The sequence below is a fragment of the Varanus komodoensis genome, unplaced genomic scaffold, assembly GCF_004798865.1.
Source record: "Varanus komodoensis strain SLA01 unplaced genomic scaffold, ASM479886v1 scaffold10, whole genome shotgun sequence".
Classification (NCBI taxonomy): Eukaryota; Metazoa; Chordata; class Lepidosauria; order Squamata; family Varanidae; genus Varanus; species Varanus komodoensis.
In genome coordinates, this window is record NW_025335269.1 from 16800655 (window position 1) to 16826829 (window position 26175).

At 42.4% G+C, this 26175-nt stretch overlaps 1 protein-coding gene across 2 annotated transcripts in view; it reads right to left on the reverse strand.

The window, feature by feature from the left end:
* ITGA9 (integrin subunit alpha 9) overlaps positions 1-26175 on the reverse strand; it is a 267401-nt gene that overhangs the window by 10729 nt on the left and 230497 nt on the right. For both annotated transcript variants that reach the window (XM_044454873.1, XM_044454864.1), the window contains exons 25-27: positions 25970-26089; positions 24252-24353; positions 15318-15437 (exon numbers count right to left, since the gene is read on the reverse strand). In XM_044454873.1, coding sequence (XP_044310808.1) covers positions 15318-15437; positions 24252-24353; positions 25970-26089 — 342 coding nt within the window. The remainder of the gene's footprint in view (positions 1-15317; positions 15438-24251; positions 24354-25969; positions 26090-26175) is intronic.

Here is a 26175-nt window from a genome sequence, read left to right on the forward strand (position 1 = left end):
CCAGTCCCTTTGAGGCTGGGGCTAGAGTGCCTCTACTTGGTGTTGGGCGACCGAGACAGATTGGGGATTCTGTTGGTGTACCATGCACCCTTCTGCTCAAAAGACTCCCTGCCTGAGCTGACGGAGATTGTTATGTTCACAGGACTCCAGTTCTCTGTCAGCTTCACTGGCTCCCCATTGAAGTCCGGGCCCAATTCAAGGTGTTGGTTATGACCTATAAAGCCCTTAACCGCTTGGGTCTTGGTTACCTAAAGGAGCGCTTACATCCATATGTGCCCACCCACCCCTTGAGATCAGCGGGAGAGGCCCTTCTCTGGGAACCCTCTGTGAAGAATATTAGGAGGGTATGTACTCGGAGGAGGGCTTTCTCTGCAGTGGCGCCCAATCTATGGAATGCACTCCCCAGAGAGGTCCGCCTGGTGCCATCATTATTTGTTTTTCGACGCCAGGTGAAGACCTTTTTATTTAAATGCCATTTTAATTGTTAATATTATTTATTTATTTTATTTTTATGGCCAGGACGTCTTCAATTATATTATACTGTTTTATATTGTTATTATTTATTTATTGTTGTAAGCTGCCCCAAGGCTTCGGCGAATGGGGCAGCATAGAAACTTTCTAAATGAATGAATGAATGAATAAATAAATAAATAAATAAAATATCTAGACAACCATAGCTGGTCAGTCAGGGAAGATGTGCTTTAAACAGGCATGGTCTCTCAAACCCTGCAGCAAACCCCTTCAGCCCATAAGTATGTCCTTTGTGAGAACCCAGCTTTCAAATAGGTGAAGTGCTATCTAAATTTAGGAAACACAGAACACTGCCAGCCCAAGTTGTAGTGCTGGCTGTAGGCATAACCACGGATCAACTTTACTCTGACTTCCAGATCAATGAACTTTTACAAACACCACAATGCAATTTCTTGAAAAAGCCAGAGTTGCAAATGCACTGTGAAATAAAAAGGGAATGCAATGTAAGTTTCTTCATTCACACCAGCACTAATGAAAACATTTTCAAATAAGAAATTAGTTAGAATTCCATGATTAACACAAGGAGAGGTGGGGATAGGGGAACAAAATTGGAAAGAAAATAAATTGAGGCTGAAAACCATGAGAGGGAGAGAGAGAGAGACAGATGACAGAGACAGAGATGACAGAGACAGAAAGAACTTTTAAAAAATCAGACCCTGGAGAAAACGTATGAGAAACTTGAGCCTAGTTCACACAAAGGGGATGATGCACTTTAGAACAAATCCTCTTCCATACATGCTTTATATGCAGAAAATTACAAAGCCAAGGAGACAGAGTCGGTCCTATTCCTAATGCTAGTGGACATGTAGGCAATCTCTTCCCAGAAGCATGCAACCATCAGATATTGGACATGTACAGCTACTTTCCAGCCACTTTGCACAGTAATAAACTTGCACAGCCACTTTTCAGAGTAATTCAACAAGTACAGGGCAACACAAGGATGACATGACTTGCATCTTTAAAACACGCAAAGACGTTTGTGATTGATATTCCTTTAAAATGGTTTGTGGAGCCCTAAAGGTGCCTATTCTTCACATAACCACATCCTTTGAACATTAAAATCTACACTTGAAGTTATGATCAAAATTACAGAAATGCTTTTTAATTTCCTCCAGGGCCAAACAAGCAAAAGCAAACTATTTCCTACTGTTCTTTTAATAAAAATTGTCTGCTTGCAAAACATCTGCTTCAGGAATTATCTCTAAAAGTTTGTTGCAACCCATTTCAGGCATTTGTATTCATTCACCACTGGATAAAGAATATGCTCCTAGGGCCTCCCACAAGAAATAAAAGGAGTTGGAAAAGTTAATAAATATTAATGAAGCATGAAACCCAGAATCTACAGGTGATCCCGCTAGGAAACCAGAGATGTGGTTTGCTGCAATCGCTATTAAATGCTCTGAAAACTGGCTAGAAATGGGGGAGCTCAACAGGGACAAGGCAAAACAAAACAAAACAAAACAAAACAAAACACCACTACCTCAATCAATCCTGGTTTAGTGGCAATCCCAGGTCAACTGTTTTTTTTAAAATAGGCATGTTTGTCATGGGCATAATTAAAAGAATACCTCTACCTTCTGCTCTGTATTCACATTGGCTGTCTAAACTTCATGATCAATCCTTGCTTCCCACAATAGGAATGAGCCTGGCTTCCCACTAGGTTTGTGTGTTCCTTGCCACTCCTCCTCAAATGTGCAGATCGGAAGTGTCTCCTTCCATTTTAGGATAACCACAGTTCAGCATATTGTCCAAACCCTAAACTGTGATTAACCTCTGCTTTGTTGAAACAAGCCAGCTTCATAACCCATAAATTTAAGTTGCCTTGTTTCAAACAATCAAGTTTGTTGGCTCTGGACAACACAACATGCTATGCTTAATTGGGTTGCCCAAGAGAGTGTCTTCTCCTCCCTCACTTGCCCAGTCACTGAGGTCATCAGAAGACATTGTTCTAGTAGTTCCACCTGGAGAAGAGCCTTTGGCATGGTGGCTTCACTTCTACTGAACTCTCTGCCTCTAGAAATCAAGTCAGTTCTGGCAACTGCTGAAAACATCTTGGTTCTGAGAGGCCTTTGTTGCTGACAAGCCATAGTTCCCATGTTATGCTAGGTTCAATATACTGTGTTTCTTCTTTTTATCTGTTTTATCTTTCTATCTTTCTCTGCTCTGACACCTCTCTATATGTGGAGCAGTATGCAAATACTCTAACTTGAAATAAAAATAAAAGAAAGGAAGAACCAAATCTGGAAGCCAAAGCTTCCAAATTCTCAGTATGGCCACACAGGAAGGGGAAAGGAGGTGATCGTTTTAGCTTGGTTTGGGCAAGATTAACCATGGTTCATCATGACATCTGGACACAGCCCATGCATGTTGTGACTGTCTCCTGCATCATCCTACACAACATGCAGCCTCCCACTGATAATGAAGAACTGCACACCTTACAACAAGTTCCTAATTAAAAGCAGGGCTCATGTAAACACGGGAAAGACTGCCTCAGTATAGAGCTGCATCTGCACAAGGCTCTTTCCAGCCGTATAATCAGTGTGTGGGGGTCAGGCACATGAGCTCTCCTGAATGATATGCCAGAAAAAGGCACAGATTCATAAAACACAAGAGAATCAAGTTGGATGGTCACAAACTGGGGGGAAAGGGAATCTCTTTTGTTAAGGATATCCCTGCACTTTAGTCTACCAGTGGGTTGTAGGAGGAAAAAAGCAGGAAGTGATGGACTTAGTGTTCTATGCATGCCAAAGCAGTCAGCACTAGATCAGCTGGGCCTTCCGGGAACTGTCACATCCTCGCATCTTCAGAGAAGGGGCCAACATTATGGACCAGTTCTCATCTGTGCCTGCAGCCAGTTGTGTGGCACCAGCTATGTGTGGATGTGTGGGTGGACTCTTTTACATATATCTCAAAGGCATACCTGGGCAACACGGTGGGAGGGTGCTGCTGCATGAATGACCTGCCTATGGGCTTTGCAGGAGGGGGGCAGCCAGTGGGCTACTGTGCAAACAAGGTAACTGATTGAGATGGACCCTCGCTCTGATCCAGCATGGCTCTCTCCAGGTTCATTTAATGCATTGCAGTTGTTTTGGTTAGCTTAGCTTTAGTTGTGTTATTTTGAGTGAGCACATTGTGAAGACAAAACAAAGAGATTGATCTGGAGGAAACAGATAAGGAGAAAAGATTTTCAACAGGAAGGGGGATCCAAAGTTCAAGAGACAGCAATACTTGGGGAGAAAAGGCACTGATTGAAGGGAGCTGCTGCTTTGTCTGATGGACAAAGAAAGCTGAATTAAAATGAATCAAACCCCAACTTGCTAGCAATATGGATGTGCAGCCCAGTCTCCATTATTTTCTAATATTTCCATCCCACCATCAAGCCTTTGGACATCGATCCACCAAAGCAGAGACACAATTTTTGCATGGGCAGCCATATTTGTTCACAACCCAGCACAAACACCCTTCATTCACTGCTCCTATCGCTGCCTAGAGTGCTAGCTCTTACAGTTCTTCTTCTTCTATGTACTTACTGGCTTGCCATGATTTTTCTTTCTGGCCAATGTTAGTTCATCTCAGCTTGTTAGTGATTATTCTTGGTCTTCATCCAGGTGTTCACAACCAGTCCTAGTGCTTAAGGTTGTTCCTTCTTTCAGCACTTGTTAATGCTTATTTCTGTTTCTAGTGAAAGTGATTCTTGGCTTGTGACAGTAGAAAGTACACAATGCGTGAGTTTCCCCCATTCTGTGCAATTAATGTGATTGCATGGCAAGTCACCCACTACTCCCCCATTCCTACCCTGCAATCTGCCTTAACTGCTTGGCAACTGCCCAGAAACTGCTTTATTTAGGATGCTTCTTTGCACCTGCAGATTTTTGCTCCCCAAAATGGAAATAATGAATATTAGTACCAATGTCAAAAAAGCAGCTGGGAGGAAGAAACCTGGATGAGCTTTCTGGAAAAAACAAACTTCGTAAGACTGAATGGCTGCACTATTCGACTGTAAAGCAGCACTTACCATTAGGATACTTTTCTGAAAGAGTATCCCAAAGTGGCTTCCTGCAGGTTGCAGCCACGGAGTCTAATCCTGCCCTCTAGCACAGCCCAGTGCCCTCCAGATGTTGGGGAGGGAACCAAGTTTGGGAAGGCTGGCCCAGCATAGGGATGCAGCAGCATAACTGAAAGTGACAGGCTTCCGCACCCAGCACTCCACAGGCCACACCTGCCTGATGTCCTTTTCTCCCTGGCCAAAGTGCCAGGTGAGACCAAGCTGTGTGGAGTGTGCACATTCCTGGGTATGGGATTCCTGCACACAACGAAGCAGGGCCAGGTGAGTTCCTATCACTCCTTGGAGGAGGAGCAATGGGAACTAGTCAGCTTAGCTTCACTGTGTGCAGGGCTTCCCTAACTGGGAAAGCCCTCACAAAGAGCTGCATCATCTGGGTTCCCCTTGTCCCTCCTCCAAGAAGCAAAGAGGACTCTGCTGGCTTGGCTTTGCTGCATGTGGGCTTTCCAGATCATAGGCTGCGATGCTGAGGAGGTGAAGTCCCTTTGAGCCCTCTAATGGAGGGGAAAGGAGGACTCGACTTAATTCCCTCCTGAAGTGATGGAAGGAAGCAGGAGGAGTAAACCGGAGCCTGTTTTTAGGCAAAGCCCATACTCAGAGAAGGAGCACAGGGTAATCCCCACTGTTCTCTGACCTAAACGTAAGAGATAATGATGCAGAGTCCTCTCCCCAACACCCACAGGGGCGAAGCTGAGGGTGCCAACTGAGAGGGGCCTGCAAAGGTGACACAATCCTTCAGGAGCTATCTGTGGAGCCACTGAAGTCCAGACTGAACCCACAGGATGGAGGTTCTGCACTTATTCCCTAGAACAAGCATGAAGGAGAAAAAAAAGGAAGGGGGCATCTCTTCACTTTACTGGTAATAACAATGCAAGAAGGTAGCCTTCACGTGAAGTGGGAACTGAAAATCAAATGTCTAGTTCCTCTAGCTAAGTTGCATCAGTATCTTTAGTTGCACATGCTGGTTGCCATCCAGTATAGCCACACTGCCATCTGCTGCATTTTTGGAAAAGAACTTTGAGAGGGGGAAATGGTATTTCTGTTTGGAGCATAACAAAAGGCAACTGGGAAAGTAATCAAAGGAATGTCCAAGGCAAAAACATTGCAATACCTAAAATGCAAAATCTGTTTTCAAAACCGTTTCCCCCACATAAACACTCCACCGATCCCTTGCAAAAATAGACCGGTCAACCCAAAAATAGACAGCTGGGACTAAATAGTAATTAATCACAACAACCAGAAACGACAATGGAAAGCTTAAATGTCCATGAAACAGCCAACAGAAACAGCTCAGAAAAGGTTGGAGGAAAGGCACTCAATAGAAAAAAAAATCCTTTCCATTTTCAGTGCTGTGACAAGCACATCTCCGAAGTGTAAGTGTAAGTGTTGTAGCTAGACCTGAACTAACTGCTCCAGGGCAAACAGCACTTTCTGAGCTTGAAGTGTGTAGCACAGGGAAATGCCTGGCCTGGCATTTCCTCCTTACCCCATATAGATCACAGGCATGGTGATCATATGCCCCTGCAGTGCACTTCATAATGGAGGGAGGGAACAGCTGCCACATAAGCATGAGCCCCTGAGTTGGGCGGCAGAGCAGACTAAGAGGAGGTGCACGAAGAATTCATTGGTGGAATGGCAATTGATCAGTAAGGTGAATTGCACTCTACTAACCTAGAGTGCATCCATACATTTACTGAAATACCAACAGTGACAAATATTTCTAGGGATCCTGAGGTTTCATGTTTCATCCTGAGGTTTCCTCCTATTTCTTGTGGTTAATATGAGTTGACTGCTGAATGTGCAAAACGCTGGCCGCTGCGCACATCCAAGTAAAGGCACAGAGCTGGTGTACAAACTAAAGCATGTAGGGGGGTTATGACACTCCCTGCTCAAATGCCACAGGCTTGATGTGAATATTTGCCATTGTCAAGCCATGGGCACAGTCCCAAGTGGAAAACATGTGCATTGACCAGCCAAGGTGCACATTGTCCAGCCAACCAGATGTGCACTTTCTCCAATATCACTTGGAAACCATGCACATTGGCTGGGAGATGTGGTACAGCTCCTATACAGTCTCCACATCTTCATGGAATGCACACAATCTCTGCTGCATATATCCATATGTATGCATGTGCATTCTTTATTCAAGCCACATTATCTACCACGATGTATGTACAAGGGCATGCTCAAAATGTGCTTCCCATTATCATTCATCTAGTGCTTCTCCTTAAAGAGGGTGGAGGGGGTGGAAAGGAGCAGTATTCAATCATACAGAATGAAGAGCTACTTCAAAAAATCTGTTTTATTTATAGGTCAGCTTTGATCAATACTCAGCTGTGGTTGGGTGCTTTTCCCTCAGTCCTCTCTTCCTACCACTGTGTGCTGACTTTGGTACAGTGATCCTCGTTGCCATTTAGAAAAACTTCCCCACTATGTCTGCATCAGGAACTTTCATGGCTGAACAAACCAGGGTAGCTTGGATAATCTCAGCAAGTGGGGGAGATGAGAGGCGAGGCAGTGGGGGTATGGCGACAGCAGCTGTCCATGGAGCTGCAGTGCTTGTTTAGGTCTTCCGAATGCAGCCGCAGTCTTTGCAGCCTTGTGGCCATCCATCCCGCCAACCTTCACATCCTACAATAATCCTTCTTAATAATGAGTGTTTTCCAATCAGCTGAAATATGAAGCTGTACTAACAGTATAGGTTAAGAATGTTTTAGCTGTTGTTAATTCTTTTGGATATTGGGCATGATCCACTCAGACTCAAGCCCTTTTAGAAGTCCCCCATGAAACCTTAAGGAGTGCCTCTTCCGATATGAACCTACCCAGCACCTTAGATCTGCTTCTGAGGCCCTTCGCGGGGAGCCCCCTGCTCAGGAAATAAGAAGGGTGGCTACAAGAAGAAGGGCCTTTTCTGAGTGGCACCCTAACTTTGGAACCTGCTTCCCAGAGAGATTCAGTTGTGTGTCTTCTCTACATTCTTTTCGGTACCAGCCAAAGACCTTTTTATTCCAACAGTATTTTAATTGTTAATCACTCTACATATTATTTTGACTATTGGGTATGCCTTTTTATTAAGTTATTAGTTCTGTCAGTAGCACATTTTATGATGGTTTTGATGTTTTATTTATTTAATTTATTTTTTGATTTATATCCTGCTTTTTTCCTACAAAGGGCTCAAGGCAGCTTACATCTCCTCCTCCATCTTATCCCCACAACAGCAACCCTGTGAGGTAGGTTGGGCTGAGAGTCTGTGACTGGCCCAAAGTCACCCAGTTGGCTCCATGGCTGAGTGGGGACTAGAACCCAGATCATCTGAGTCCCAGTCCCATGCTCTTAACCACTACACCACACTGGCTCTCATAGTTTTATTGTAATTTATATTTTTATATATTGTATTTTATATTGTATTTATGTTTTTGTTGTTGTACCCTGCTCAAGGAGCCATGTGGCTAATAGGGCAGGTTAGAAATCATAAATAAATCAGTGGGGAAGATCTAACTACATGCTCAGCAGGATTGAAATACACTTGAATTTGACTGGATCATCCCAATTTTATACAACATGGCTGGGTAGAATTTGTTTACTCCATTCTGCATTGCAATGAAGCCAGTAAGCAATGTAAACATGATCTGCCTAATTTACATTCTTTAGAAATTCAGAAAGCCAAGTGTTTACTCAAAAATGTTTTTTTTAAATGATAGAAGGACAAGTAATATTTTGCAAATTCCAGCTGGAACACAGTAGTTGCTGAATGCCGTATCACTGTCAGGCAAATGATTTATTGAACATGTTGTTCCCTCTCTCTCTCTCTCTAAAGGGATGCAGACATTTTCAAAGATTCTTGGCACTCATTTAAAAACTCTACATACAGGCTAAACTTTAAACATGCTTGCTGAGGTCACTACAAGAGTAAAGCAAGTGAATGATAGCTCATTTTGCCTGCCAAGAATACAGGATATTTGACAGAAATTGTTTCTTTCCCTCTATTATTAGCATAAACAATTACCATGTGTTTGGTTCAACCAGTGGTAAATGCAGATCAAGGAATCAATACCTCCCAGTTCTTAGAATATGGACCTATGAAACAATTACTTTAAAAATATAAATTTGCTGTTTTAGTTTAGATGTCTGATAATTTTGTTATCATATGTACTTATTTGCAATTTTAAAGTTGACATATATAGTGTGTCTTGGCTTGGGTTCTTAAGAATACTAGTTATTCTGAAAGGGTTGTTATACCACAAAAGGGCTTCTAGCTTGCCAGTGGATTAAATATGTTTATAGGGTGCCAAGATAAAAGCTAGAATGTCTCCTTGGTTTCTGATATACAGAGTCCCTCCATTGGCTAAACTTCAAAATCCAAAAGACTGTTTAGCCACATGATTGCAGAGAATGTATTGCTTTTGCATGCCATATATGCAGACCACCAACAAAGACCTCTTACTTGTGGGGGCAAATGGAAATACTATGAAGAGTGGGAGAAGTTGACCAAGCTCCTATTTATATGAAGTGGCAATTGTGCATAATCTATCTTGTTTCTCCAAAGCATCTGTCTGACTGGTGTCATACAGTAAAATTTATGACACTCATTTTAGCTGACTTGTGAGCCACTTCATATGCCCCATACACTTCTGAAAGGCATTTTTTTCTGTAACGTAAGCTAAAAACTTTGTGGGTTTCCTTGCAGTGATTGAGACCTATTTTGTCTAATAGAGTTCCTCTTTCCTTTAGAGGCAAGCCTATTTTGCCTGGAGCAGGAAAGAAGCATTGATTTAATCCCCTTTCAACTGATTCATGCATATTTGTTCCTCTCTTGATGACTGCAAGTTGCACAAGCAAATCAGCCGTCCCAGAACCAATGGCGGTGATGGAGGCCTGCTATCAAATGATGCTCAAGCCATGTGCCAGTTGCCCATTTGTGCTCAACTTCTTCATTTGCTCCAGTGATATCTCACCTTTTCTTCAAGGAGCACAAGGAAGTATAGATGCTTTTATCTTCCCAATAACCTGATGAGATTGTTTAGGCAGAAAGAGAATGACTGACCCAGGTCACCCAGTGACTTTCATGGCCATGTGGGGAACTGAACCCAGATCTTCCTGGTCCGACTCTACAATTCTAATCACTACACCATACAGGGTTATTTCAGGCAAAAGGAAGACAGGTCAATGCCTAGGTCTAGAGACCTTGGCCTTGCAGGTGAGAAAAGATCTGGACAGCCAAGCAAAGGTACATTAAAATGACAACCTAGTTCCATATTCTGTGATTTCATGGAAGCATACAGATTTCATGAACCTGTTACCACAAAGGGCCAAATTACAGATTAAATTAAGTATGCTCTTTCTCTGAAATGGAAGTAACTTCTTTTTCAATATAAAAATGTCCTTTCCTAGATTGGGAATGTGCTTGGACCTTGGAGGACAAAAGCACATTTTAAAAGCACTTTTTAAAAGAATATGCTTATCATAACATGCAGTTTGACCCAAAGTTATGCATACCAGTTCATACAGTTTGCCAGGTCTAATCTTGTGTGTATGTATACAAACACACACATACACACACGTGTTTGTGTGTCTCCCTGCGAACATGTGGGAAAAAGAGATTCCCATACCACACCACACAAGTGTTTATACTTGCTAAGAGTGTGTGAATGATTTCAACAGTTTGCCACCTTGAAAGTGTTCCATCTTTAAAGAAGACCTGGAAATAATGTTCAATAAATAAAATCACTAATAAGCTGTAAACCTCAAGCCACTTACTCCAGAGTAGTCCTCTGGCTACAGTGACTGCTGCTTTGTAATACTACTGATTGATTTCTTGGTTACCTTTCTCTTTAAAAAAAAATACAAGGTGACTTACAACACAATGGTTAAACGGACAAAATATAAAATAGTTGAAAACAATTTCCATTAAAAGCAACAGAACATAATAAACTAACATAAAATAACATAACACATCAAAACTGACCATAACTAAAACAACTTGACACATAAAAAGCCCATCATATGCCTTTGAATTCCTGGGAGTAAGAGGAAAATGTCACGTGTTGAGAAGATGAGAATGTTGGCACCAGATGGGCTTCCCTAGGGCCTCAGTGTGACTGTACCTGCCCCATACTCTCTCTCCCTGGGGAGAATGCAGGGCAGGTGAAGTCAAGCTGGCTCAGTCCCTGAAGCAAATGGGACAGAGCCAGCTTCCTCCTGGCTTTGCTGCACATGTGCTTTTCCCAACCAGGGAAAGAGTGCACACACCAAAGCCTCCCTGGCCATGGTACCTAAGTGGAGGATCACCTGCCCTCCCAATCAGGAGTGTGTTAAGTAAGAGTAATCCCTGCTGCTATTTCACAGAACCATAGAATAGCAGAGTTGGAAGGGGCCATGAAGGCCATCGAGTCCAACCCCCTGCTGTCCCAGGACACCATGTTACACCATCCCATTCAGATGGCTGTCCAGTTTCTTTTTGAACGTCCAGTGTGGCAGAGCCCACCACCTTTCTAGGCAGCTGGTTCCACTGTTGTATTGCTCTGAACGTGAGGAAGCTTTTCCTGATGTCCAGCCTGAATCTGGGCTGTCGCAGCTTGACTTGATTATTCTGTGTCCTACACTCTGGCACAGATGAGAGATGCTGGGCATTCCCATTGCTGGCTCCTCCCTGATCCCCATGCTGTGCAGCAGACTGTAGAAGGGGACAAGGAGTGACCTGCATAAGGGGATGCTGGTATATGCAAACAGGACAGGCAGCAGCATCTTCCTTCCACATGCATCTAGTATGCGCAGTCAGGTAAAGGAGAAGGAATGTCTCCAGACTTAAATACCCAGCTATACAGCACACTCACTGGCAAATATCTATCCTTTCCTGTTGGAAAAAGTTTGGCAGTGTGCTTTAGCCAGTGGTATAAGACAAGTAATGCACTTTGAGGCCATGAAGAGGGAAAAGAGGATAAGCAGCATTTATAATGAAACTCTGCTCCCAAGTTCAATTTCAAGTTGGCTGTTGTTCCACAGCGTTTAAAGTGTTTGAAGCTACACAAATAAGATACAGGGTATTTATAGGGAAAGTGCTTTGAATATTCTTCCTAACCAGGGCCAGTGTACTTGTGGTCAACACCTTCCTAAGCAAGCCCATGGTGAACATGGTGAAGTGCACTGCTTGTTTAATTTTCTTAAAGAGAGTTTCGGATATTGAAGTTGTGTTATTAAGGGGATTTAAATGCTACTGCAATCTAAAGCACATGTACTCAGGGCCTGCCATGGTAACTGTGAATTTATCTGTCTGATGTTGTGCTTCAAGGCATAGCCCTGAGGTATAGAAAGTAAGGAAAAACTGTAGGTGCGTGTTAAAGTGGCAGGGCTGGCCCTACAACTAGGCAGAAAGGGCAGGGCTGGCTGCTTGGGATGCAATCCTATGCATATTTGGACAGAAAAACCACCTACAGCTTCCAGCAATCATCTACCAGAACATTTTTTTTGTATAAACATCACCCCATTTCCTCTATTCAGTCTTTCCTTTGATGCTCAGTGGAACTCTTTAAAACCATCCTGAGCCTTATATACACTGGCTCCAAAGACATTTTAGACTTGCAACTGTAATATATTTGCTAGGCACTTCCAGGACAAAATCTCTTGCTAGGACTTAGACTTCAATGTTACAGCAGTTAAATCAAGTGAGATACCCAAAGTTCACCTGGTCAAGTTTTCTTGGATGAGTTTCTACTGAAAGAGCTTGAAGATGTTGATAAGGTGCTTGGACAAGTGTGTGCAACCAAGTTGGTACAGGCCTTTCTTGGCCTATACAAAGCAGTGTGTGGGGGGAGGGGGCAACCAGCTGAGCCAGGGGGGTGGGAGAGGGTGGGAGAGGGAGTGTGGTTTCATGCAACCTGAAACAGGCAGTGGTAAGACCACAGAAACCTTCTCTAGACCTGGAATATCTCAACTATGTTAAGCTAGTGGCAAATATTCTTTTCCTCAACAAGGTTCTTGAATGGGTGGTGGCCAATCAGTTCCAGGAGCTCTTAGATAAGCCTGTTTAGTTGGATTCGTTTCAGTCAGGATTTAGGCTGGGTTTGGCTCAGAAACAGTTTTGATTGTGAGAGAGATTGGAGAACTGTGATGGGGTTGTTAGCTCTCCCTTTGGCTTTTTATCATCATCAATCATGGTAATCTTCTGGAGTGGCCGAGTTGGGACTGGGGAGTGTTACACTGCAGTAGTTCTGCTCTTTCTTGGATGGCTGACTTCAGAAGGTGGTGCTTGAGAATAACTCTTGGCCCTGTGGACTCCCCAGTATGGGGTTCTTCAGGGGTTGATCCTGCCCCCTGTGCTATTCAGCACCTACATGAAACCACTGAGTGGAGTTATCTGGGCTTTAGACTGTATTGTCATCAGTATGCTGATGGCACTCAGTTGGCAACTGAGGCTGTGGATGTCTGGTGACTGTGATGATGCACTGGAGAAGGGGAAATGAAGTGAAGCTCAGTCCAGGTAAGGCTGAGATGCTGTAAGTGACTGGTTCCTCTGACCAGCTGGAGGGTGTTCACCCTTTTCTACTCACCTTGAAGGAACAAGTTTGAAGCATCAAGGCCTGCTCTGGGCCACCTTTGTCACTTGAGCCTCAGGAGGTCTCAGTGGCAGGAACTGCCTTCTGCCACCTTGGACCTGTGGCCCAGGTATGCCCCTGATTTCAGTAAACTATGCTCTGGTGATCTCTAAAACAGATTACTGCAATACACTACATGGGCCTGCCCTGTTGAGAAGACAGTTCAAACATTGCAGCTTGTGCAAAATGCAACCACCAGACTGATAACTAAGAAGGTCTGAACATACAGCAACAGTTCTGTCCCACTTACATTGGCTGTCTATAGGCTTCCAATCCCAAAACAAGGCACTGGTTTTAGCCTATAGTCTTACATGACTTGGGACCACAATCCTTGACAGAATGCCCCTTGCAGCTGCAGTCTATTCAGACATTATGTTCAACTTCTGGGGCCTACTCCGACTGATGCCTCTGAGGGAGGGGTTGGGAGCATCAAGGAGGAGGTCCTTCTCGTGCCCCCTGTTCCAGAGCAAGCTCCCCACTGAGGCTCACTTGGCACCAACTCTATTATCTTTTTGACACTAGGTCATGCCTACCCCCACGCCAAGGCATCTGACAGCTCTAAATAGCACATGGGACATTCTACCAGCTGTTTAACAGGTTCTGTTGTTTTCATTTCGGCTATTTAAGTCATTTAAATTTGCTTTTTAAAATTGTTCGTGAAATGTTCTGAGGGTTTTTTTAAATTGATATCTGTATTTTAGATAGTATTTTATTGTATTTTGAGTTGTTGACTCTCCACATGGAGAGCTTCAGCTATTGGGAACAACAACAACAAACAGCATGCATGCATTGTACCCTTAATTTTTTAGTTTTGCATTTTTATGCCCAGTCAGAGGGTCTTGAGTGATTTTCTTTCTCAGGAACCAAAATAATTTGCTTGTCTTTGAATGGTGTCTTTGACTAGGGCAGGGGAAACCACTTGCTGTTCTGCAAAATGTCTTAGGACAGCCCTGAGTTGTGTAAGCTTGCCCAGGTCACTGAGCCTGCTGAAATATCCTCCTCAAGCTTTCTTGATCTGCCTGCACTAATTTACTTAAGACTGACTTAAATGTTTCCTCCCTAATGAAAACCCATGCTGTCCTGCACTTTTTTTCTTTTTGCACAGAACAAACAACATGTGTGCAGATGAAGAGGGCTGTGCAGAAAAACCTGACAGGGACGACCCTTCCCCACATCTCCAGAGAGAAGGAAAGGACCAGGAATCATTGTGACTGACCTACGTTACCAACTCAGCTTTGTCTTCAGTAAAGAACACTGCTATCCTTGCCCTCCCACTCGCAGGTTTTGGCATCAGGAACCTTGGCTTTGTCAGGGGAGGTGAGTTGGTTCGTTCTGATATCTAACTGCTGTGAAGGAATCCAGGTTTGGAAAGAGTGAAAATGTTTAATGTTTCCTAAAGGGGGGTGGTGGCCAAGCTGAGCCAACTTGCTATGGAAATTCTAAGGGATCGTCTGGAATGACTAGGATAGAGTTGAACAAATTTGGGATGTCGGAAAGTCATGGAAGGTGACACATTCTTCCCCTAGCTAACTGGTGGGGGATCAGCAGATGTTGGTGCATGGGGGGGAACAGAATCATTCTCTGAAACAGAGAATGGAATGGAAAGATGGAATAACGCAGAGAAGAAGGCAGGAAGAGAACTAGCACTGAGCTCTGGAAATATCCTGGAGTGTGTCTCTGAGCACCTGATGCAGGCTGGTGGACTTGCTGCTAGTCATTTGCCTTTTATCTCTTCCTATGCTCTATCCATACATAAATCAGCATTTACTTACACACACACACACACACACACACACACACACACACACACACCATAAGTTTCCAGTGAACTCTCCTCCAGAAGGAAGCTATTTGCAGTATTTACAGGAATAAACCACATGAAAAATGGGCTTGAGTTGAAGTAGCTCCTGAGTTGCTCACGTCAAGTTTCGGGCCAGAACCTGACATTTTCCCAAGAATGGAAATGAATGCAAAACTGTTTCTGACATGTCTCAGTGTAGACGGTAGTTTACTTATTAGAGTTAATGGATGCTAAATAATTACTGGGGACCAAGAGAGAGGGAGTGTGTGTGCATTGCATGCCAAGGTCATGGTTAATCCTTGTGCCTGCATCTGTCTGACAGCGAGCTTACCTTCCATAGCAGCACAGCCAACAGCAAGAAGATGAGAATTCCCACCAGCAAGCTGATAGCAATGATCCATCCAACCACATAACCACGAGGCTCCAGATTGTGCAAGGCCTCAAAGACCACCTACAAAGTAAACAGGGGAAATATCTATTTTAGACAACTAGTCTTCATTATTCCATATGACAGTTATGCTACACTGCATTCCCAGTTAATATTTATAAAGCACTGCGGGGTAGTAATGTCAACCATATTTGTAAAGTTTAGCTGTCAAAGCTAGTTTTCTCAAGGGGTTTAAAAGCCTTTTAACAATCAGATATGAGTGCTGATAACAAGATGCGTCTCATCCTTGGTAACTCCATCCTGTTGCTATTTTCCTTTTAGACATAAAGCTCTCTTCAGAGCCAGCCATGGAAAGGGTATGGCAGCTGGCATGAAAATGCCGGTCTTCTCCTGTTTCCATGAACTCTTTTAGAAGCTCTGTGAAAAAAATCAGTTCACTGAAATAAGTCATCTGGTTGTAAAGTTTCAGTAGTTGGTAGGGTCTAAACAGCTGCTTTATATGCTACAATTCCTCCATGCAAAGACAATTTTTCCATAAGAAAATGTGGGCCTACTGCGATTCATATGGACAAGTGGATGTTCCATTTCAGATGCCTTCAACACTCAGGTGAGAGACAATACAGGTCCTCCATCCCAGACTCCTGCTCAATGCAGAATCTACCCTGCACAGGTACAGCATCCCTGACACATGGCCATTCTTCTTAACTATCTCTAGGTGAAGCTCAGAGTCTCCAGTAAAGGCTCCTAAGGCAGTCATTTCCACTATGGAATAGCTGCTACCTCTGGGGAGTTTCTTTTGATGCTTAGCTAAAATCTTCTTCCCTGCAATTTCTATTTTTTCAACCTGATCCTGTGTTCTGCAGCAACAGAGATCCTTCTCCCATGCAGCACCCTTCAGATATTGGAAAGCTGATCTCATATCTCCTCTCTCCTCCAGGCAAACATGCCCACTTCTTTCAAATGGTCTTTACCAGGATTGTTTTCCACTCTCTGCTCTCTGGTTGTCTACATCCTTCTTTAACTATTATACTCAGAACTGGACACAGAAGTCCAGATGTGGCCTGATCAATGCAGAATGGAGTGGATCAGATGATGATGTGAGCCGCCCCGAGGCTTCAGCGAATGGGGCGGCATAAAAATGTTTTAATAAATAAATAAATAAATAAAACTATTACTTGCAAAATGTAGCACTGAAATGTGGAAAGAGGGAGTTGCTGGGAAGACACCTTCCAACAAGAGATCTCCACAAGCATTCTAACATAGTGCAGCCCTATTCAATTCCTAGTTCAGTTACCCAGATTCTTGAGCTGGAAGAATGGCATTTTGTAACCAGGGCTTGCAGGAGTGCTGCACCAACACTGCTTTATTAGCAGGGCCACCAACCTCAACTGCTACTCCTTTTGGCTTTGCTGGAGTAAAAAAATTTCCCCAAGTTGCACCCAAAGTATTGTGGGCTGTTTTGGTCTTGAAAAAACAATTGCAACACTGTCCTTCATGCAGTCCACTGCAAAACCTGTTTTAAAGCAGACAGGCAATATGAATGTTCTGTGGAAGGGGAACTCTGTGGAGATGGGGCCACCCCCAAAAAGGCCCAATATACTGCACTATAAGTTAATTCACATCACTACAGTTCTATCACATAATTTCATCACATTTGTAATAAACTGTTGGTGGCTGGGTTCCAGAGCTAAGGCTGCAATCCTATATCCTGTAAGTGTTAGTGACCACAATGGGGCTACTTTTGAGTAGGCATGTACAGGATTCCACTGTAAGTCGTAAGCTGGTATGATTTGAAAACATTTTAAAAATATGTATTTGAAATGCAATGCCAAGATTTATCTTTCCTATACCATTATGCCAGCTTGGAAAGAGGACCCCATCACTTGATTTTCAAGAGGGTTATTTCAGGCACAGTCCTCTAGAGTAGGAACATACATAAATACTATACCTGAAATGTACAGCCCTCTCAAATTCATAGGTTACTCAAAGATAATTCAGTGCTTCTACAGATGAGATTCCTGTAAGAACACAACATCTGGATGCACTATCATCATGCAATTGACTGCCTTGATGATATGATGGTGGCGAAGTTTCCACAAGCATGGGTTCAAATCCTGCTCGATCCCATGCCAAGAAAGTAAACCTAGATGATTAAAGGACTTTACTTCCAAGTGTAAACCCAGCTGACATTAGGTTTTAACATATGCATTTATTTTTGATAGCCTCTTCATATCCAAGCACAATAAAACTCATATGACAAAGATATGACTCAAATTATTCTTAAATGATTTTAAGTCAAAACATTTTTGATTAAAATAAAATAAAGAAATATCTGCTGGCAGAATTCTGTGCCTGCGTAAATAGAAAAATGTCCTACAACTTCCCAAAAAACCCTACAACATGATGGGATTTGTAGAACTTCATTCTATCCAAACATGCATAGGATTGTGGCTTAAGGTACTCGGACAATCTATCAGGAGGATATAGGATATAGCAGAACTCCATTTGCACCAATAGAAAGGATCTCCAGTAGTGTGAGGGACCCTCTACCCTGCAGAAAATTCCACAGACATAGATTTTCCTACCAGTGGTAGGCCTCCAATGGGGTGCTTGGGCAAGGGACAAAAGTGGTTTTAGATATGCTGGAGCTAAAGTCCTTGTATTCCATGCAGAAGCCAACAGAATGGATCCCTCTGTAAGATTGACCTGAAGCTCATGCTGGTAAACCTCCCATTGGTTTTGTGGGGAGGGGGAAGAAATGTGTAAATACAGTCATCCTCCCACATTTGTGGGGCTTAGGAGTGTAGGACCCCTGCAAAAGTGGAAACAATGGGAAATAACTCTAGCCCTTCTTCCCACAAAATCTTAACTCTTAATACTGTTGACCCTATGTGTCCTGGATTGCTTCTCTCTCTCTTTCTCAGACCTTGGTCTGAGCCATCAGGGTTCCCCTTCTTCATTTATTACATTCTTATGTCCTTATTCACCACCTTCCATTTACCAGCACCTTCTCTTTGGACCAAGGAAATACCAAAGAGATTTCCTTCTCCAGATGGGCAGGGCAAGAAAGCATTCTTTGGAGACCCCTCTCCCATGCTCCCCTTTGGCTTTCTCTCTCTATGGTGATGACAATTTTCTGCAGTAGGCCACAAAACACCCTCCCCCCTTCCCCCGCCTATATATATAATTGATGACAAACTCACGAATAATCAAACCCACAAAAGTCGAGGCTGGAAAGTTCAGCAACCTTGGCTTGAATTTTGAAGTAGCAAATGACCACCACTTCCCTTCCCCAACCCAGTGAGGATTCTCTGATCCATAAAATAACATTTTAATCAAATTATATAAAATAATAGTTAAGCCATGTAAAGAATTATGGAGGATAGCCTATCAGCAGAATATTAACCATGATGGATAGTTTAAAAAGTCTGTGTACAGAAGCAGGATGCCAGATGCTGGGAAAAACATCAAGAAGGGCCATGACCTTCATTCCCAGCATTTCTACCCAGAGAGATCTGTCTAGATGTTACTGCAAATAGAAAACTGGATCTGATGGGCCTTGTGCTCAGACAAAATGTCACTTTTATAACCATGTGATTCATCTGGCTACTGTGACCCATGCCTTCGTTACATCTCAGTTGGACTACTGTAATGCCCGCAGCACAGGACTGCCTTTGAAGACTGTTCTGAAACTTCTGGATGTTGCAGTCAGATTACTGGCTAGGCTGCAGGAAGCAAGGAATTCTCTTGATGCATCAGCTTTGTTGGCTACCAATCCATTTCTGGGCACAATTCAAAGAGCTGGTTAAGATCTATAAAGCCCTACATGATATTAGATCAGAGTACTTGAAAGATTGCTTTCCCCCTTATGATTTTAAGAGGCTTGGGGAAAGTTTTCCAGTCTGTCCTGCCACCAGTGGGATTACATGTGGTAGGAACAAAGAAGGGGAGCCTTTTAAATGGTGGCACCTTGGAGTTGGAACCCCTTCGAAAGGAGGCAATGCTAGCACCATGTCTATTCTCTTTCCATCTTTTTTTTAAATTCAAGGCAGGTTTCTGGTTGCAAAACCATTTCATTTACTGAATTAGGTTCTAACTGGTGAATATGCATTCTTTGTAAAAGATATGTTTTTAACTGGTATGTTTTACTGATGCAGTTATACTTGAAAGATATCCATTTTACCTGCATTTTTATTACTGGCAGCCACCCAGACCACTATTTTTAGAGGATAGGCTGGATATCCATTCATGAAATAAAGAAAATAATCTATTAGCAAGCATGATCTTCTACATCCAGTGAAAACAAAAGCAAGAAAAGTTCTTGATCTAATCTACCTCCTCCATTAGCAAGACATCCACAAAGCTGTGACGAAGTGGAAGTAATTCATCTTCCCCAGGTGTTGGCAGCAAGATGGTTGAAGAGGAAATGTGCCCGCCAAACCCCATGATTTTGCACTGCTTACATTTTAATGTGCTAGAATAATCTGTTACAGAGGTAATCTTAGTCTATCATTTTTGGCCTCCTTAACAGTGACATCTCTATTAGGCCAGTTAATATAAAATATACTTAATAGTGCCTTAGATCTGACAAAATTCCAACAGCACAACATACATTGTATTTTATGCAGAAGAAAGGAGGAATGGATTGCAAGAAGACTATGAGACTAAATGATATAAAATGGTTATAAAAATGTGGAGTGAATTAGAGACTTGCCTTCATGCTTTAAACAGATGGCCAAGAATATGAATACTGAACAGGATTTACTCTAGAATACTAAGGAAATAAGAGTGCAAAGTTGAATCAATCTGAGGATACAGTTTGAGTTCCAGAATTTATTCATTTTTCCATTTTTCACACACTGAAAATTTTTTACTATAGTTTCATACTTCACTAAGGGACCTTTCAGGAGAACTTAACAGGAGTGAAATAGCAATCCCCCCACCCACCAGGAATGTCTTTAGAAATAATTTACAATGAGATTTGGCAGCTGACTGTGACCCAGAGACGGCAGTGCCTCCTAAACCTACCTATAAGATGACCTGAAACATAAACCCATACCTGAAGCACCTCACAAAAAAGGAACTGTCCACTTTGGATTCAGTATGTGATATAATGTAATCAGCAAGTGGTTTCACACTTGTAATCCACTGCATGGTGTCATGCAAGCCAGGGTAGCACTGTGGTTAGACTTGGGAGATCCAAGTTCTAGTCTTCTCTTGGCCATAAAATGCTATAGATAACTGTAACCCAGTCACTTATGCTCACCCTAACCTCCTTTGCATGCAGGATAGCTACACAGACAGTCCTCTATTTGAAGGGCTGTCAGGGTACAGTTCTCTATCTGCAGGCCAAGTCCTGACAAAGATAAAGGATGAGCAGAAAAAAGAGCTGCACAAAACAGTTCAAGTTCTTGGAGCTGCAGCTTTAGGGCAAGTATATCATTTCCGCAGGAATGGGCAGGAGAAATCCATACCAAGATGATAAAACCAGGTTCTCCAGGTTCTCTTGTAACTTGCTCCATGATGTTGCTTTCCAGGATAGTTACTTTCTCAGTGAAAGTGGAAAACCAGGATGAACACAATCCATGCTAAACAAATAATGTGGTTTCACTGAGATATCAAACTGTGGCAATAGAGGAACCAAGAGTGATACAGAGTGTGATCCAAACTTAGTCATATTTATTGTAGGCCCATCAAAATCAATGGGATTTAAACAAGTAATGGCTGACGTGCTTTCAATGTTCCTTCTCTAAGTATAACTTATTCTGGATCCAGCCCCTAGTTTTCAGTACTAAGAAAACTTGTTAAATATTTCATGTCCATGAAAGAGCAGGTTAAAATAAGATCAGAGCGGTGGACATAAATGGATATGATGGAATATCAAAAAGTGAAAGGCAGAAATAAACTGACAGGAGGAAGGCTTCAAAGGGAGGAGAAAGAGCAGAGAAGTCCAAAAGATTTGTTATGCATGAATAACTGTGGCTGCACAATATGTATGATTCCGTACTACATTCCACTAAAAGCTCTACCTTGAGCCAAACCACATGTCTTACTTTTTTTTTCCTAAGTATGAACCAAGACAAAGCATAGCGGATCAGAAAAGCCAAGAGACATATGGAAATTGCATGGACCAACAGTAAAAACTAACATTTGCATTTAGAAAGAATGAGATTACAAACAATGTTTCAAAATGACATTATGTCCAACATGTTCATTTTCAGCTAGTGTTTCTCAAAAGCCAGACACAGCCATCAGGTTAGAAATTACATTTTTTTTTCTATGAAGCAAAATGGAATATAATAACTAAAACTCATTATAGTTATTATAAATCCACTTTGGCCAATAGGGAAAGAGCATTTTAAGGCAATACATACTACATGAAAAACAGTGAAGTCTTTTCAGTAATGGCCATGGAGGTATAGAATAAGTGTGATTTTTCAGATAACCTTACCGAGGGGTAGAAACTTGGTACTAGAGTTTTGATTGTCAAAATATATCTTAGAAAGCTTCATTACATTTCTAGGCCCTAGCTGACACATTATTGAATACTAGCAGCAGCAGCACCAACAAGGGAGAACTGAAATTAAGTAGCATATTCAAAATGGGAAAGCTTGTTGATGAGCTGATGAAAACCTTTGGCTGTTTCTTAGCACTGCTCCAAGGGATTGTGTATCCAGGTCCCCTCGGCTAGGATACTAGCCCGGGTGCAATTCTCAGACCATCCATATGACTCCAGATACGAATATGTAACTGCATGCATGCACTAAGGATTGCAACTCCTTGAAGACGCTTGACTGTGCAAGAGACTGCATGGCTTGCTTGTCTAGCTGGGCCAGCCGTTCCTAGTGCAACAAATTTGACCAATCCGAAATAGAAATATATTTAATAACATCTGGGGCTGTTCAGTCTTTGGGAATATTTCTAATTCCGGATTTCATCCAGCATAATTGGAATTGTGGCTCTAAGCCCCTAGGATGCATTCAAAATGGCAGCCAAATTGTTTTAGGCTGAGGTCCCAACCACATTTGCTTGGAATCACGCTCCACTGAAGACACTTCCAAGTAATGTATTTAGGAGGGGTGTGCCAGCCAGTATTAGGAAGCCTGGAAATTATTTTAAACAATATCAAAGAAAGATGCTTGGTACCTAATCCAACAAAGTCAGATATGTGTATTGAATGTGTGTGTGCGTGCGTGTGGGGGGGGGTGTATCTACACAACTGTGCATGGCACACAGAGAATTTAAGCTGCTTTTTATATTTCTCAACATTTAAATGGGGTTCACTGGATCATGTCCATGCATTATATATGGGCAGTGCTGAAAAAGAAATAAGGAAAATGGCATAGCTAGGGCCTAATTAAACATTACTAAATGCTACAAGCAAACACATGTAACAAAATGTTGTTGGCTTCCCCATCACCTTAATAAACTAGCAAATTTTCAGTTAAAGGAGAATTTCAACACATCACTTGGGTGTGTGTTTTGCCTACTATACAACCACCACTTCTCTGCTTCAGATCGTACCCACATGTCACTTTTTCTTCGCAGGGTTCCAAATGTGCATTTACCCTGGAAAACAAATATTTGAAAGCCTACTGAGGGAAACTGTCTTGGAGGACAATCTGAAGCAGGAAAGCAGCAGGCAAGGAATGGATTCACAAACATTCTCTTCAGCTGCTGCTTCTCTGCTATCAACTGGTCTTTCTAAAGCAGCCTTCTCTTCCTCTTTTAAAGCAATTACAGCTTTGTTACATGCATTTGCTTGATATCCGTTTCGGTATTCATACAAGATTAAGCTTAACTTGTATTCTATTTTGTTTGAGCCCTGATCAGGCTCTTGAGACTGTATCCAAAACAAGTAGCAGCATTACAAACAGTTGGAACAGATAAAGTCAAGCCAGCATCTCCAAAAACCTTCTGAACAGGAAAAAATCCCTTTGCCAGTTTTTAAAAGAGTTAACTGAGTGTAACACGCCATTCTATGTGAAGGGTGAGTCCACCACCAAAAAGGCCCTGCTCCTTGAATTTCCCAGCCTTTCTTAAGAAGCTCGGCACATCAGGATCAGAACCAAGCACATGAGAAGGAACATAAGAAAGATGATTCCTAAAGCATCCTGGATTGAGATTGTTTCAAGGTTAAAATGCACCATTTCCACTTATCACTCTTTTGGACAAAGATCTCTTTTGGACAAATACAGCTTCTCATTACATAGGACTGGGAACTTCTGCAATTGAACAAAAAAAAAAAAAAAGGAACCACTCCAGATGTGCACTCAATAAGTTGTACAGAAGTGACAACATCTGGAGCCAAAAGGAGATATGACTTTATTCCAAACACATTCTCTTTTTGGCTATTGTCTTTGATCCTCAAATGTTACTGAAAGCATTAATGCTGCAATCTTAAAACCACTTGCTAGGGAGAAAGCCTCCAGTGCGAGAGAAGTCATGCACAGGACTGTGTATTTCATAATCTTCCACATGATATGAGCTGATCTTCTAGAAGGGGTTAAATCTCCTGGATTTCCAAAAACCTGTGTTTGATTAGAACAGGCTTCAGCTTCACCCTGGGAAACTGAACTCATCGCTTAGCAAAAAGTACACCCAACGCTTTTACAAGGTGGGCTAGCTGCAGCATACCATGCATTAAAGTATTCTCAACAACATCTTTTGCTACAGTGACAAGGCTTATCACAGCAAGACAGACCACAGGAGGATTGTGAAGCAACAGCACTGCTGCTATATTCAAAGAAAGGCACGCTTGCTCATTTTTGTAGGCTAAGCATAGGTCTGACCACAAATTCCTCACTCAGCGAAGGATCATCTAATGCATTCCATATGAGCAACACAAGCAACGCTGGCTCTTCAAATTCTGCTCACCGTCACATCTTCTGCGTTCCCATTGGGAACTTCTATTGCCCGGATGGTCGTGTCCACCTTCACCTTTGCCCTGGTTACAAACTGAATGACTGATGAACTGTCCTAAGGATGAAGAACAACCAAAGTTGAGCCAACTCTGTCAAATGTGCAGCCTTCAAAGACTTTTAACCACTGGCTCTTTTATAGCCTCAAATCAGATGCAAAGTCTCTCAAGCAATATTCCAGACTTAACTCCAACCCACTCCATTAAATCTGATATGCTGTGGTGCTGGTTTTTTGTATTCAGTCTTGGATCTGATCTGGATGAAAAACTCTCCAGTCCAGATGCATTGCCCAATTAAAAGAATGTAATGCTCTGCCAAACACCACCAGCAAAGAGCATCTTAACCTGAATGATTTCTGCATAATGAAGAACAGATATTTTAGATGCAATTACTAAAATGCACTTGTGTGCACTATTATATAAAATATTTTATTATTAAATCCTGACATGACGCAATGTAAAACTCATATATATATGTGGGGGGGGGGCATTTCTCTCCCTCCTTCAAGAGCGAATCCCTCTTCCCCTTCCAGAAAAGACTAAAGCACAAATGGCCCAGAATTGCTTCTTGTAATGCAAAACTGTATCTCATGCCTTCTGCTGGGGCCAGATCAGAATCACTGTCTCAGATCACCCGAGTGCCACATGGTGCCACAGGAGCAAAGTCACAATTCAGAAGACAACTTGGGGGCATAATTCCTGCCATCCTTTCTATATGGTTTTCCCATGGCCAGCAAAAAGCATGCATGTGACTTTCACACTGTGGCTTGAAACTGCACCGTGCCTACAGTCCAAGGGGTCTACCATGGGTGTGAAGCCACTGGGTGCCATGGTGGTAGCTAGACAGGACATTTGGACCTTGGTACCCTTGTACTAATTACATCATCAATGTGAATGAGACCCCACAACACTTCTGCTTGTAAACCTGTACCTGCTTTTCTAAGCATCAAAACAGCAAATAAGGGGATTCCTCTAGAAGGAGCTTAGCTAAACGGATCTGCCTCCCTTAGCATGTACAGGTCACCTCCTGTGTCATTATTACCCAATACAGGCTTTTAAGAATCAGACCAGGCATGCCTATCTTTCCTCCTAAACACAGAACACTGGACTGGTTGGCTTAACCCTTGGGGTGATGTCAGAGCTCTTATTTTCAATATTAGGCCAATGTTTTATGGCAGTCCAGTTTCAGGTGAAGCAATCATCAGCCAAACTATGCTCTCAACCACAACTCAGCATGAAGAAATCAAATCTGAAACAAAACCAAAAGCAAGTACTGCAGCAGGAGGCTGAATCACTGTTAAGTTCATGAAAGAGGGCTCAGGAGACATTTATGACAGCGTATGCCAATGATAAAATGTCAGCTCAGACAGGAAACAGGCACTCAGCTCTAAGGGCATTTAAGGGTTGTGACTTTCAGCGCTGAATCTTGCTGATGTGCATGGAGCTAAAGCAGTTGTTTGCTTGTTTGCTTAAATATGATGCAGAGCCAGGGTATTTAGCAGTTTGAAAGCCGGAAAGGATGAAAAGACACACCAGCTTAAATTCTTTTTAGTTTAAATTTATGAGAGCTGCTCAAAGTGCAGTGCATGAAGCTAAATAATTCCAGTTTAATTCCCACGGTGTGCTGGATTTGTTGAGAAATCTTAACATTATAAATTCAGGCAATTATACTCACCTTTTTTAATATCTCAGTATTCAACAGCATCTGCACATCTATGGTGCGCGATTCTGCTTTGATTAGTGAGCTTAAGTTACAGTGTATAATTAAGCACGACCTGTCTGGTTGTTCACAGTCCTAAGGGAGACAAGTAGAAAGCTGTGAGGCAAATAAGGAAAGGGAAAAACAAACAAAAAATAAGCAATGTTCAGCTTTTGGTCTTG